The sequence below is a fragment of the Urtica dioica genome, chromosome 9, assembly GCF_054948205.1.
Source record: "Urtica dioica subsp. dioica isolate 48M chromosome 9, U.dioica_male_clone48M_v1_H2, whole genome shotgun sequence".
NCBI classification, from domain to species: domain Eukaryota; kingdom Viridiplantae; phylum Streptophyta; class Magnoliopsida; order Rosales; family Urticaceae; genus Urtica; species Urtica dioica.
The window spans coordinates 10,298,949-10,315,375 of NC_142764.1; the positions used below are offsets into that span (position 1 = coordinate 10,298,949).

General features: G+C 33.6%; 1 protein-coding gene across 1 annotated transcript; it reads left to right on the forward strand.

The window, feature by feature from the left end:
- The first annotated feature begins 10,559 nt into the window (after positions 1 to 10,559).
- Positions 10,560 to 15,682, forward strand: LOC149384870 (peroxidase A2-like). The gene is made up of 4 exons (XM_089625090.1): positions 10,560 to 10,811; positions 12,097 to 12,288; positions 12,844 to 13,009; positions 14,967 to 15,682. The coding sequence occupies exons 1-4, from the start codon at positions 10,608 to 10,610 to the stop codon at positions 15,431 to 15,433; spliced, it is 1,029 nt and encodes a 342-aa protein (XP_089481216.1). The 5' UTR covers positions 10,560 to 10,607; the 3' UTR covers positions 15,434 to 15,682.
- The last annotated feature ends 745 nt before the right edge of the window (positions 15,683 to 16,427 follow it).

Sequence of the window (16,427 nt, forward strand, 5' to 3'; positions counted from 1 at the left end):
ATGCTTCGGTAATAAGTACAATACCTTTTTCCTTAGTTTAGAGGTAGGCAGGACAGTTCCTGCGCCAGTGTCCATGTTCATTGCAGTGGTGGCACTTGTCGTTAGACTTGTCCATCTTAGAAACCCAGGGCTTCTTCTTCTTTTGAACCTTAGGTTGGTTCTTCTTCTCGGCTTTGTGAGGTCTCTTCTTATATCCAAGGATGGAGGTAGTAGCATGTACCTATCCTTGAGTCCTCTTTTTCTTAGTGAGACCCTCAGCAGTGTAAAGCTCCTTCATAAGCTCAGTAACAGTGTACTCTAGCTTGTTCATAGAGTAGTTCAGCTTAAAGGTATCGAAATATTCAGGGAGAGTTTCCAAGATCATATCTATTTTGGTCTCCCCATCAATTTCGGATCCTAGGATTTCCATCTCGTTTAGGTAACTAATGATCAGCATCATATGGTCCCTAACAGGAGTCCCAGCCTTCATGCGACAGTTCATAAATTGTCTAACTGCTTGTTGTCTGGCCTGACGCCCTTGTCCTCCAAACATCTCATGTAGATTGTAGAGCATGTCAGAGGCAGTCTCTATATCACGATGTTGCTGCTGCAGCACATTGTTCATCGATGCCAAAATATAGCACCTTGCAATCTCATTGGAGCGGAGCCATGCCGCCAAGCCGTCTTTTTCCTCTTAAGTCGAATCATCATTCGTTTGAGGACAGGGGGTGGTGAGTACCCATTTGTGTTTGTCCACAGTAAGGACTATGTTGAGGTTACGTTTCCAGTCTACGTAGTTCTCGCCTTCGAGTTTATTTGGGGAAAGGATGGTTGAGAGAGGGTTGAGAGACATTATACTGAAAAAGGTTGAAACAAGTTTATGATTAGTCTTATGGTTTAGGATTTAAGTTTTTTTTTAAGTTTTTAGGATGAACAAGACAGGAAAAATCCAAAGATGTTATGAACAAAATGACACTTTACTCCTTCAAGGGAAGGACGCAAAGAGTCTCCTGTCATAAGTAAATGACTCATCGTTAATGCATAGCCAAGATGTCAATACATCGTGCTTGACTAGCCACCTTATAAAAAAGTTTGATCACTCACATCATTTCGCAGGGCCTCGAGGGAGGATTACTAGTGATTGAGTCTAAGTGTGTAACTAACCACTTAGTCCAAAAGATCGACTTTGAAAAAAAATCCACCGAGGGGAGACCTTGTCTCATTGTCTCACTCTCGGACGTAGCTCCTCGAGCAATGATCAGAGCAAAGCGCCGTTGAGTACTCTCATTTGAGAGAGGGCCACGAGGGTGACTCTTAGTCTGGCGACAATTACACTTTTCATTAATGTTGGGGATCGTGGGTTGCAAACAACAAGTATAACCCTCCAACTTAGTTTTTAGAGTTGGCACATCGTCTCTTATATGTTCGAAAACACATTTCCTAGTTATAGAGCGATAGAGTGGAATTCTAGAAATTGAACCTTTGATCGTCATGTTTCTAGGAAGAGCAGTGTTAGTGCATAAAGGCACAAGGTACATACTCAGACATTTTCCTATATTTTCTACTTAGGGAAAGTGTATGAGGGAAGTGTGAACTTCTAACTCATTCGAACACTTGAAGTTTGAGATTCCACATCTTCTTGCAGTTTTTCGACTAGTCTACGAGGAGACCTCCAACTTAAATTTTCAAGAGCAAATTGATTTTGAACATAAGTGATATAGATATAGTTTTCAAAACATTTTGAAAACTTATTTGATTTGAATGACAAAATATTTTCAAGTTTGAAAGTTAAAACGGTTTTTCAAAATTCAAACTAGTTTCATAAAAATTCAATTTCAATTAAATATTCAAAAGTCAAAACTTTTCAATCTTACACATTATGTTTAGAAAAATATTTTTTCTCAAGAATGTTTTTCCATTTGAGTTCTAGAACTCTTGGAATGGGAGTCGGGATTCGGAATTCAAAATTAAATTTTCAAGAAATTCTGGAATCACGGGCAGCGAACACCTCGAAGTAAAATTGCCGTAAACGGCGACTCCGATGTCCAATTGAGCTAATTCTAAGTGTTTTGGAAAGTAGACTCACAGACCTTTAAGTCTCTTTTAAAGTAGGTATTTTTTACAAATAATTAGCTGTTTAGCCATCTAAAACACTAGTAATTTGGTTTTAGCCAACCTTTCGTTAATTTCCCGTAAATAGCCATCTTGCTTACGTGGCAGCTTATTAATTGAATTAGTTTTACCTTTTTGTCCTTACGCTATTTTAATTAGGCATTTTTTTAAAAAAAATTCGAATTAAATATTGAAACCGAATAGGGAAGTTTGCAAATTTGAAATTTGAATTTTGAGCAGATTTTGAAAGATATCAGCCATTAATTGTTATGTATTTGGAAATTTTCAACGTTGACTTTAGGTAATTAGTTTCTATTTTTGTTGTAATTCATTAGCTAATTAGTTTCGAATTAATTATTCATTCATTGATATTATTTTGTCTTCCATATATTCATAATTTCCAGAATTTTCGTGCTCAAAATATTTCCAGAATTTTTCAGTTTATTTACACGAATATACTGTAAATAGACTTTGTATTTACAGTGAATATACTGTAAATAAGCTTCGTATTTACACGAATATACTGTAAATATGATTTCTATTTACACGAACATACTGTAAATATGCTATCTATTTACACGAACATACTATATTAAAAAAAAAACCATAAGCTTCTCTCAGCAAGAAACCATAAACAAACCACGACATAAAAAATAAAAATTAAAAAACATAAAAAAAACGCTGAAATTCCTGAAATTCTCCGGTGTCTCTTCGTCGGCGGCGCGCTCGGCGGCTCGCGGCGGCGCTCGGTCTCAGCGGGATGGTGCGCGCGAGGAAGAGAAGCTTGGGCTCGGGTAGGCTGAGAGCATTGTTCCAAAGATGTGGAACCCACATGGACGTGTGAGTAAAATGTATTAATAATAGAGATCAGATAATCAGGAAATGACATTATTGAAATCCCAGAAATCCAATACAAGACTGACTATTAGAAAATTGTGTAGGCAACATACGATTAGCAAAAGTATAAATTCCATCGCAAAATTTTTGACATGATTTTCTGTTTGTTCATATACCAATTATGTGAATGAAATGGGCATAATACAACAATTTATATGCTGAGCGGATCTTATATCCTTAAAAACTTCAAAAGAACAGAAAGCGAAACTGAAGCTCTTGCAGAACTAAAACCTAGAACTCTAGAGGAAGAAGGAAATTCAAAATTAGGACCCAATTAATACCTCACTCGAAAGGAATCCAAGTGCTGACCCAAAAAGAGAAGAAACACAAAGCAAAGAAGATTATACACGTCTGTTAAAAAAAAAAAGGAATAAGCTTTTGGGAAAGATGGAGACAGCGGTCTAAATAAATAATAGTAAATGCCTCTGATCTTCAACAGTGAAATTACTCGGTAAACCCGCAGTCCTGTCTTAATGACATTAATGGGCGGTTAATTCGAAATATTTTGTATTAAATGTTTTATTTTCAGCATGTTAATGAGCGGGAACGGTTGGGAGGTTATTTTGGTATTTTTATCTATGTAAATAAATTGGGCTGGCTATTAACACGAAATTAACCAAATGTTGGCTAAATCCAAAACTGTATAAATATGGGAGGCTATTTAGCTATATTACCCTATTTTTTAAGCTCAAGGAAAACTGGACAGAATTTCGGTCGGGACTTAAGTGCAAAAAATTTGAGCGTAACAGAACGTTTTATTGAGTTGTTAAGTATTTGAGATATGTCTGATTAACATGTTAATAGTATAGCACAAGAGATAATAACAAAAAAAATAAAACGAGCGAGTAAATAAGCAAAGCAAGCAAGCCAATATTACTTGTCACAAAATTACCCGAAATTTCTCAAACTTATCAAAAAAAGATTTTGATCATGAAAAAATTAAAAACTTGTAGAACTGATTCTAATGTGTTTTAATATCATCCCAAGGTTGTAGAAAATAAACATGCTTTTTAATTTAAAGACACGAACAATAAATTAAAAAAAATCTAGAATAACAATTCTAGCAAAACCATAACTCGAGTAAATTCAAGAAAACGATTTTTAAACTCATATTTAAAATTATATGCAGATGCTTATACTTTGACCATAGCTATGATAACATTTGCTGGAATAGATCTAGGGTTAAGAAAAGATTTATCACTTCTAACAAGCGGCAGAATATAAAAAAAAAAATTTTAAAACTCGTAAAACGTTTTTCCAACATAGGCAAAGCGCATGAACATATAATTTAAAATTTTAAAACTACATTTAGTTTTTACTCGGTACCAACCTCGAATGGAGCTTAAACGTTGAAAAGCCTTTGGAAGGTTGAAACGTTCGTCTCCCCACGCAGCACGCCTCTCCCACTAGTCTTCTTGAACCTGTTGAGCAACCACGAAAGTTTCTACCACTAAAGTCTTTGAGTGTGGTTAGGATTTAGTGTGTGTGCACTTTTAAACACGATGACTCAAGAACAAGTCTTTAAGCCAAAGAGCTAAAACAAATGCTAGGTCTAATGAGGACCTAGGTGCCAAAACAAAGAACAAGAAGGGATTCTAGAGAGAGAGAGAGAGAGAGAAGGGGGGGCTACTTAGAGATAGAGGCTCTCAATCTCAAAAAATTTGTGTTGTGACTTGTGAATGAGGTGGGGTATTTATAGGAGGGAGATTACCTTCAAAATGTAGTTTCCTCTTTTCCTTTGAATATCACATATTCATGAGCAAATCTTCATTTCCTCTTTCCCTCCTTCACGTCCAAGTCTCTTGCTTCTAGAAGCAAATTTGTTTCATCTTTTGCTTGCTCTCTCCTTGGTTGCCGCTCATATGTTTTACGTGTCAAGGAAATTTGTTTCCTCTTTTTCTTTTGGCAAGTATTTTCATACATCAATACACAAAATAAACTCTCTTTCTTCTATTGGTATGAACGATTTTAGGGGCATCTAGAACATGCTTCTAGATGTTTCTTTATTTGTTCATGACAACAAAAGAAAAGCCCATTAAGAATTTTCACATAAAATTCCATTAAATGAAATTCAAACCTCAAGGCCCAATATTCTTAATATGACTGTGTGACTTAAATTTATTGTCATCATATGACAATGTCAAAAAACTTATTTCTTGACATTTATACCATCCTATGTCCAAAAGGACCAAATTACCCTTTAGACAATTTTCGTAAACATTGTCTCGTTCTTGTTTTGACTTAGCTTCTAGTCTAACTAATCTTACTCTAATGACTTGTGGTAGTGACCTCATGGATCCAAGTTAACAAAGCTTGAGCTAGCATATTTGGACTCAAAAGTTCACAACATTTTCCAAGTTCTAGCTTAATATCAACTGACTCCACTAAAGAGTTGACACTGAAATCTCTCGTTCATATGAATATATTTTCTACTCAAGAATTCTACTTAATTGTAATGAGTAGATCCACTTAATATTATCTATGTTTACCCTTCATGAATATCATCAACTAGATGAGATTTACAAAATTATTATTTTACCCTTCTAGCTGTTATTTCCTCAACTCCTTTGTCGCTTGTGAATAAGTTAGTAACAATGTATCGACGAGGAGCTAACAAGTCACATTGTTTCATCCAAAAGATTCATGACTCAATTTGGACACTGGTCAGTTCATTTATTCATATTTCAGCAATCTTGTACAAGAATTCCATATCTATGAGATCTTCACAACGTTACTCATGACATCTTCATAACTTAGTACTTCACCAATAGGTCTTGTCTATATCAGATAGTGAATCTAGAACTCTGACTTTCTTAAATGAGAATACGTAAGCTATGAAATGACATGTCTCATTTCAGGATTGAGGTAAGCACGATGCAATTCATACGTAGTGACTTCGACACATAAGAGGTTAAATGGTTTGTTCTTATTCTGTCTTTAGAAGTGCACTGGTCAATTCAGTACCTTCAGAAGATACCTAGGAAGAACTATAGAGTCTTTAACTCTCAATGTCCCATAACCAGACATCATAGATTCTCCTAACAATCATACTGAGATCAATAGCCCTTTGATCCTTAGATTGTGAATATACTATTTTAAGCAAACCATGAAGAGTTTGTTCATGCAAATTGATATTTGACTCTTCATTTGTTGTTAGGTTTGTTTAAAGACTAAAGACTATAGTTTATCATAAAGCTTCAAACAGACAATGAAGGATGAATGAACGTTTCAACTTTTATTAATAATTCAGCAGTTACAAGCAAGAGTCTTCGTGAGACTTTATTACATCAAATGTACATAAATAAAGACTACTACTCTTCTTGTAGGCATCATTGACGACAATGCAAGGTGCCCGCTCCGATACCAATTGAAAAAGTGTATTTACTGCTTCGTGATGTCTCTTAATGATTTTCTTAATAAGTGTTATGTAAACCAATTAATTTACCAGAATAAAAGAGAAATTAAAGCTCTAAATCAAGAGAATGAATTTGTAACCCAGTACGGAAAATCATGCCTACATCTGAAAGGATGCAATCCCAGTGGAAAGGAACTTCATTTTTTTGTAGAATAAGTACAACTGGTCCAATCTGAATGATTACTTTTAAGATCCCTATTTCAAAACTACATCAATGAATTCTGACTCAGGCTCTCCCCTAAGACCCAGTCCTCTCACTTCCACTCTCAACACACTCGCCAAGTGGTTGATCAATATTTATAATAGTACGTGACTTAAAACACCACGGTTATAAAACAAAACTCTGTAAATTGCACGAACAGCGGCAATAAGGAACAAGACAAAATTAAACCATACAATGTGTTTTTGCTCAAGAACTCTCACAAAAACTCTAAGTGTGTAACCGGACTCCAATGGGGAGACTTTCTCATATATAAGAGCAATTTGATCTCCAAATTTTGATTCGGTGGAGAGAAAATCATAAGCGAATCAAACAAAATAATAAATTTGCGCAAAGTATTCACAGAATCGTATATGTCACAATCTTTGTCAAACAAAATATGTCACAACTCGATGTTCTAATGCCTATGAGAACATCTCAAAACAATTTTGCCAAAATACAAAAACAGCTAATACAAGTAACAACATGGTGCAATTCAAGGTGCTTCATCGGCACAAATATTTGGAGAGTTGTGATCAAGTCTACTTTGTCTATATCATCGGTAGCAGTGGACATGTTCTATTTACTCTGATGGGTGATGCTTTAGAGACAGGCCGATTTGGGAGGAGGTGAAGGTTAGCGAGTTTATTATCTCCGACCGCTCATCACTGGACATGACTTTGGTGAATGAGTATTTTGAGCGGATCTGAAAGAACACATAGAAGGAACACGAGTTTTGCAACGAGGTTATTGGTGCGAGCTTCTTTCCATCCTATGGAAGTTGTTATCTTAAAAAATAATAATAATAACTAAACCCATTAAAATACATGATACGTAAGGCCTAGGGACGGTATTTCAAAGTACGACCATTATGCATAGAATCCAATAAGAATACATGATATAATTAACAAAGATTGTTCTCCTATCAAAGGTTTGGATGGTATCGGTTGCCAACCTATGACATGATCGCTTTGCCATAAGCGAAGACAGTACCAAGCATGTTTCTTTGCTTGATAAGTCATCGATAAGTAGTAAGGCTTTAGGTCGGTTCCAACTTAACACTCAATGGCATAAACCGCATGTGATTGTATATACACACATGAAATTAGGCATTTCTAAATATACCACAAAAAAACTACGTAAAAACAATGCATGGTAGAAACTCTGTTCTTGGGAAGTGAATACGATTATTAAAACCAACATCAACATTATTATTAAACAAAAATAAACATTAAATTTGAAAATTAAATAAAGTAGTTTTGTAAATGAAATAGAAATCTAATTATTTTAGCCACTAGAGTAGGCATTCAGCGGTATCAATATAATCTTATCGTTTAACCTTCCCGTTGAAACTAAGTTTCTAAAAATGGTGATATGATTATGGGGTATGATTTAGTGAAGAGAAAGGTAAAATAATTATTTTATTTATGAAAATTAAAGACATTACATTCTTCTAGAAAATAAACCATACTTCGTGCGACCTATTATTTGTTGCATAAGATATGTAAAGTTTCGTGTTAGCAAGCAAAAATCTAATTAAAGCTTAGTCCACTAGTATTATAAATTAATCTTTGATAAGGTATTAGTATTTGTTGGAGTGGTAAGGTATTCCTTTAAAGTACGTTTCTTGTGCACAAGATTTGTACCGATAATTAAGTGTATGCATGTGTCAATTGGTTTTTGGTGATTTACATATGTTGCACCTTCTGCACATAATATATTTTTACTTTTAGTTGGCGTTGTTGTTGTTGTTGTTGTTGTTGTTGTTGTTGTTGTTGTTGTTGTTGTTGTTATTGTTGTTGTTATTGTTATTATTATTATTATTATTATAATTATTATTATTATTATTATTATTATTATTGTTGTTGTTATTATTGTTGTTATTATTGTTGTTATTGTTGTTATTATTGTTGTTATTGTTATTGTTATTGTTGTTCTTATTGTTGTTATTATTATTATTGTTATTATTGTTGTTATTATTATTATTGTTATTATTATTGTTGTTATTGTTGTTGTTGTTGTTGTTGTTGTTGTTGTTGTTGTTGTTGTTGTTGTTGTTGTTGTTGTTGTTGTTGCTGTTGTTGTTGCTGCTGCTGCTGCTGCTGCTGCTGCTGCTGCTGCTGCTGCTGCTGCTGCTGCTGCTGCTGCTGCTGTTGTTGTTGTTCTTGTTGTTCTTGTTGTTGTTCTTGTTCTTATTATTATTATTATTATTATCATCATCATCATCATCATCATCATCATCATCATTATTATTATTATTATTATTATTATAACAGATATATGTTATAGCACCACTGCATCACTAAGTATACTAAAATAGTAGTAATAATATTTATACTAGTGTCTTTTCATTATCAATTTAATTAGTTTTGATATTTATAAATTATCCCTATTAATTATTGGCTTAATTTGATTTGATATCTATAAAAAAAATTAATTATTTGCTTAATTTAAGTGGTATTGAAGAAATTAATTTGGATTATAAATAAAGCTTCAAACAGTTAAAAACATATTGATTAAACAGCCTTTTTGTTGCCAATCATTTATTAAAAAAAAATATGCTTAACATAAAAGCGGAAAAAGAAATAATAGTGACATGGTCCCGGGCGAACGACGGGAATTGAACCCGCACATGGTGGAATTAATTAAAATATTTATTTTTAATTAAGCATTATGAATTAATTATTTTAAAATAAGAAGAATTTGTTGTAACTAGTCAATTCCCTAGCTTCTTTAAGATTTTAGTCAAATTTTTATTTTATTAAGAAAATAATTAATTAAATTAAATCTTTAGTTAATTAATTTAATTAATGTAGATTTAGTGGGCTATTTTCTTAATAAAATGAAATTTTGACTATTTTTTAAAAGAAGAGTGTGTTATTAAATTACTTGCTTAATTTCTTTTTAAAGCAATGCTTAAATATTTAATGTAAATATTTATTTACACCAAATAAATAATGTTACGCTATAAATTTAGTGCAACATTATTTATTTGGTATAAAAATGAGAAATTGCCTAATTTGCCACCAATTTCATAACATTTTCCCACTTTCCTCCAAAACACTAATTTGTCCCAAAATACCACCATTTATGTCAACAATGTTGACATCTATTTTTTCCTTTCACTATGAGATGTCAACATTGTTGACATCTATGTCAACAATGTTGACATCTCGGTGGTATTTTGGACCAAATTAATTTTTTGGTGAAAAGTGAGAAAATGTTATAAAATTTGTGACAAATGAGATAATTTCTCTATAAAAATTCACACCAAATATAAAATTGCGAAATTATAGAGTTTCTATCGTTCTCGTTGGAGAACTCTATATTTATGTAGTCCCTCCTCACATACATAGAGATCGATGAAATGTCTATAAGATTGGTCCAATGGTAAAAGCAAATGGGATGGTCTTTCGCTATATATTCCCAATAGTCATGGACTTTTCAACCAACATTATTGACCCTGGGTCCATAATGTTCATATATAGACTTTTCTTTCTCCTTCCTATCTTTCTAAATGGTAAAGTGCCTTCTATTATTAGATTATATATGCATAGAACTCTTAAAGTTGTAGAACATGTTTGATACAAGACACAATATAATACTTAGATCAGATTTACCACTAGATATAAGTGTTCGTTTATCTATTCACACTTTCAACAAAAATAAGATTAAGAGACACACTATATTTTGAGCACTTATCTCGCTCTTTTAAAATACATAAATTAGTTAATGGAGAGATCCAAAAATCTAAAACAAAACAAACAATCATGCTGCAATGAAAAAAATAAAGCGCTAGGAAACATAAACAACTTTGAAAAAATAAAACAAAAACAAAAAAAAAAAGCTATTGACATACATATATGGTATGACTACATTGTAAGGAGAGTGTGAGACACAAAGACACTAGGTCGTCATATCTATATAAATGCGCCAGCCCTTTTCCTCTTTACTGAACAGGTGTTATTATATTATTATTAGCTCAGGATCATTTATCACACTAAAATGACTTTCACAACAAAGTTTCTCATAGTTCTTTTCTCTGCCCTCCAAGTTGGCTCTTTCGCCCAGCTTTCTCCGACATTTTACGATTCAACTTGTCCAAACGCAAGCAACATTGTTCGAGGCGTCATCGAAGCGGCTCTGCAGACAGACCCTCGAATTACAGCCAGCCTCATTCGACTTCATTTTCATGACTGCTTTGTCCTTGTATGTTCTCCTCCTTATCACAACATTGCCTATATCTTCAAATAATTTGATATTTTATTTCTATATCTCGCAATACCTTTATTATTGTTATTTAATATGTCGTGAACGTTTTTTTTTACTTAATGGTTTATTTTTTTGGTGCGTTTGTTGTGCTCTCTAAATAATTATTTATAAAGATATTCAGTGATTGTTTTTCCCAAAATATATAAGTTATTATTATACAATATTCCTTTAGAAACAATATATACCTTGATTTTTTTTTTTTAAGTGCATTGATTTTCTACTAAAAATAGGATAAAATATCCATCAATACAAGAGAATAACACATTAGTACGCACATTACAGACATAGGTTGAAATAAATCTAACACTAAATACAAGTGATCGTTCATTTTGTGCATAGTTCCGACTAGTGGAAGAACAATGAGCACATTTAATATCAAGCACACATAAAGCTATTTCAAATTACTCAAAATGATTGACGGAAAGATCCATGGAGAAGATGACTCTTCAACCTGTATAGATAAATAGCTAACATAAAACTCACACCTAGACACCGAGATAGTGGACGATGACTAATCCGTCTCCAAACAAATCTAAACAAAACAACACATAACTACAAAAAATAAAATGTTCACATACACACCGCCACCACCAATCTCAACGCAGCCCGTCGTGGACAATCTCTAGCTGACCTCCAACGATGTAGACCAATGCCACTCCACCGCCGCCGAAGAGAAACGCCGAATTGCCTCACCGACGAACAACGCATCGAGGAAGAACATCCGTACCACTGCCGGACGCTGCACACCACCAGCGACGTGCATCGCTGCTCAACCGCCAATGAGGCATATATTGCACCATGGACGCCGACGAGCCACGCTGCCACCCTGCCCAACGCCGTAGCACCACCACTGACAACACGCGTTCTCGATCAGTTGTAAAGCTCCGCCGTGCCTCTCTTCCTCCTGCCACGCATCATTATTTTACTCTTTCTCCCCAGAGCCGGAAGCACGACGGCGAGCGGTCTCAACCACCAGTCTGCACCAGCCCCAGGGGAATAGATGACGGTGCTATTTTAAAAAAAAAGCCCTATCGTAGAGAGAATACGATAGGAGAGAGAAAACAAATTCAAAAAAATAATATATACCTTGATTAATCGTCTTAAATGTTCCTACGTTTTCTTTTCTTTCATTATCAGATTTACATTTCATTTCAAGAAGATATTAACCAATTAGTAATTTCGGCACCAACTAATATGACAATTTAACTGTCACCAATTTCAGGGCTGTGACGGGTCGCTTTTGCTCGATGACAGCGACACCATAGTGAGCGAGAAAGGGGCGATCGGAAATAACAACTCAACGAGGGGTTTCACAGTTGTGGACGACATCAAAGCTGCACTAGAGAGTGCTTGTCCTGGCGAAGTCTCTTGTGCCGACATTCTTGCCATCGCGTCTGTTCATTCTGTGAACTTGGTACATATCTGAATTAGATTTTTAGATATGTTATATGCTAAGGATCTCATATTACGAAAACACAAAATAATAACATTCTTAGGTATTAGATCTCAATGAAACTTTAGTTCTTTATTTTTTTTTTTTATTTTATAAAATAATAAGATATTTTAATTTGAAAATATATTTAAGATGTTTAGGTATTACATAATAATATTAAAAAAAAAGAGTAAATACTACAAAATAACAAAAATGATTACACACACAATATATATATATGTATATATATATATATATATATATATATATATATATATATTAGTGACCAAAATGCTACAATGAGACCAAATTATTAATTTCCGTTTAAGGTCTCGTTTTGTCTTGGGCTGGTCTTGATGTGACATGTGCCCTTTTATCAAATGCTATTCAACACTACTCACGATGTTGAACGATCCACTCACAATGCGACACGTGGATGTTCAGTGCCACGTGTCGCGTTGTGAGTGGATCGTTCAACATCATGAGTAGTGTTGAAAAGCATTTCCGTAAATTAATTTGTGTATGTTTCCATTTCAGTCAGGAGGTCCATCTTGGGCAGTCCCATTGGGAAGAAGGGATGGTTTAACGGCAAATATAACGCTTGCAAATGAAAGACTCCCGAGTCCATTTATGTCCGTAGATGAGCTAAAACAGAACTTTCTGGTCCAAGGCCTGAACACTAACGATCTAGTTGCTCTCTCCGGTAAATTTTCTTATGTATCTTATGATGTATCTCTTATCACTATACCTTATTCAATTAAACTTGATGATGTATCTCTTATATCATTATACCTAATTCAATTGAAATTTATAATTTTCTACGAACAAATATAAAAGAACTAGATAACTATATGATACAATGGTTCACATTATGATGTGGGCTCATGAACACTAAATAAAAGAGCGAATGAATTGGTGAAAGTATTTCCTCAAAAAAAAAAAAATTGGTGAAAGCATAGTTGGCAAAGTTAAGAATTTTCTCATTTTGTCACAACATTATATATTTATTCTTATGTAAGTAATTATTGAGAATTTATAATTTTCTACGAACAAATATAAAAGAACTAGATAACTATATGATACAATGGTTCACATTATGATGCGGGCTCATGAACACTAAATAAAAGAGCGAATGAATTGGTGAAAGTATTTCCTCAAAAAAAAAAAAAATTGGTGAAAGCATAGTTGGCAAAGTTAAGAATTTTCTCATTTTGTCACAACATTATATATTTATTCTTATGTAAGTAATTATTGAGTTATCTAGAAAAATATAAATGTAATGATGTGTTGTGACTTGTGAGGAGACTTGAAAGTGAAGGGCAGTATCATAAGTAATCATTTCTCCTTAACGTGTCAAAAGAGTTTGATTATTCATAAGGATTACTGATGCCAATATTTAACAATTGGGTGAAAAAGGGAAGCTAATGGTATGTTTGGTTATCAACTCAAAAACTGTTTTTGAGTTTTCAAAAAGTGAAAATAGGAAACAAAACTAGAAAATGTGTTTGGTAAGGTGTTTTCGGAAAAAAAATTTAAAAAATTTTGAAGTTGTTTTGTAAAAAAGTAAAGAAAACTGAAAACAAATAAAATGTGTTTCTGGAAAAAAAATTTCTTCTCTTCTCTCCTCCTCCTCATCTTCTCTTTTCATTTTTTCAAAAACAAAAATGAAAACTGTACCAAACACTTTTTTCAATTTTTTCACTTTCTCAAAAACAAAAATGAAAACTGTATCAAACATCTTTTTGAAAACAACTGCAAAATAATTTTTCAGTACAACTACAAAAATTAGAAAATAGAAAACAAAAACAATATTTAAATTATAGTAGTCCTTGCCTCCTTGGCATACTTTGGTAGTCTTCATCTCGAAATCAGTGCTTTTTTTTAGATCCAAACAGTCATTTTTTCTTGCGGTTTATAATTTGCATTTTATAAAATAATTTATTATTTTGGGTTCTATTTAACTTTATTTATTATTTATAATTTTATTTATTAAAAAAATAAAAGATAATTAGACCAATAACCTAATAGCTCACCATTTTTTAAAATTGCTCAAATTTCTTTTTATTAAAAAAGTAGTTCACCATGTCCGCAATAAATTAATTAAATAAAGAGTATTTTTATTTAATCAGTGGGCTTGATAGGCTATTTTTTAATAAAATAAAACTAAAATAAAACTTTGACCAGAATCTTAAAAAATTTAGGGAAATGATTAGCCAACTACAAATTTTTGTAAAAATAATTATTTGTCGTTTGAAAAAAAAAAACACTATTATTTTAAATCATTTAAAATAGCCGCCATTTTAAAAACATTACACACCGTTATTTTCATAATTCTCCCAAATTTTATTGCGTAGTCGCATCTATTGAATTTCCAAACTAGGGGCTATCGTATATTGGAAAATTTCGGTGGAATATGCTACATGTAATTCGGAAATTCCTTAGAAGTTACAAAGTCAATTGATTTCTTTTTCATTTTCAAATTTCCTTGTTTTATGAAGAAAAAAAAATCAACATAAATATTTTCCTACATTAATCTAAGGAATACATATTTTAGCGTTCTGAAGTATTATCGTCGAACATCTTTAATACTCATATATTAATATTATAGCCTTGTTTGCAAGTACATTATTTGTGTATGCTTGATACTCTGATATACTCAGGGGCTCACACGTTTGGACGGGCTCGCTGTAGAACTTTTGCTGCTCGACTTTTCAACTTCGACAACACCTCATCAAACCCCGACCCCACTTTGAACACAACGCTCTTGGAGACCCTTCGTCGTATCTGCCCTCAGGGCGGCAACGACCTCGTCGTGACTAATCTCGACCAGACCACACCAGATCATTTCGACAATGAATACTTCTCCAACCTCGAACACCTCAATGGTCTCCTGGTAAGCGATCAAGTCCTCTTCTCCACCAACGCCACAGACACCAAGCCCATCGTCGCCGCCTTCGCCGCCGACCAGAGAGCTTTCTTTGACAGCTTTGCCGCGTCGATGATCAATATGGGAAATATTAGGGTTTTGACTAGCACTCAGGGAGAGATTCGGGCAAACTGCAGAAGGGTTAATGGGGGTAGTATGGGAATGGCTTCAGGACCTGGCGGTTCGGTTGCTTCCTACTAATGAATTAAGGGTATAATAAACACTGGTTTGAGATTATGTGTGGAAATTATGAATAATGGTTAGCTTTGCTTGAGCTTCCTAGTGTTTTTTTTTGTGATTGTGTATTTTTCATTCGTGGACTGCCGTGTCCGTGTGTAATTTAAGACACTGGTTTAAAGATTAAATAAGCATTCGTGTGATTGTGTTGAATAGTAATAATTATTATAATAAGGGAGCTCGAGCATAATAACCAATCATAAACATAACATTGTTAAAATAGTCCATGTTTAATTTATTTTGTGTAATAGCCAATAAACCACATTAATCTAGCCGATGAGACCCTTCATTAAATGGAAGACTCGGTTCTCGAAAATAGAGCAAATTAAAATCCCCAATTCAAATTGAAATCTTCTGAAACCCTCACACAGGCGAAATGAAGAAAAAAAAATTGGCGCCCAAAAATTCTTCAAACCCTAAGATTCTCATAGTTATTCAGCTGCGTTTCTACAACAAATTAACTAATATTAATACAAAAAAAAAACACAAATATAATGATATTAACACAAATTTACTTAGACATTAATACAAATAAACACAAAAATACCAATCCTATTGAATAAACACAGATATCAGTCCAATTCAATTCCAATTCCAATTCAATTCAGCTACGTTTCTACAACAAATTAACTGATATTAACACAAATAAACATAAATATACCGATATTAACACAAAAATCCAATTCAAATACACACCTTGTCCGAATCTGGGAAAGTTGCAGAGAGGGAGAGATTTATGCACGCCCACTCAATCTTAAGTACCCACTACACGAGCTTCTCCTTGGAAAGCCTCACGAATCTCCGCCGATCTCTGCTCTGCTCCGACAATGAACCGCTTCTGATCGCGCTTTTCCCTAGCCGTTCCAAATGAAGAAAAACAGAGAAAAAACGGAATCGAATTTCTGTAATAACACCAAATTTTTCCTCAAATAATCCGGCGGATACGAAACCCTAAAGT

Coding starts and splice junctions, on each gene's coding strand:
- LOC149384870 (XM_089625090.1), top strand. CDS start 10,608: ATGACTTTCACAACAAAGTTTCTCATAGTTCTTTTCTCTGCCCTCCAA. Junction 12,289..12,843: donor CTGTTCATTCTGTGAACTTG/GTACATATCTGA, acceptor TTTCCATTTCAG/TCAGGAGGTCCATCTTGGGC. Junction 13,010..14,966: donor CGATCTAGTTGCTCTCTCCG/GTAAATTTTCTT, acceptor TGATATACTCAG/GGGCTCACACGTTTGGACGG.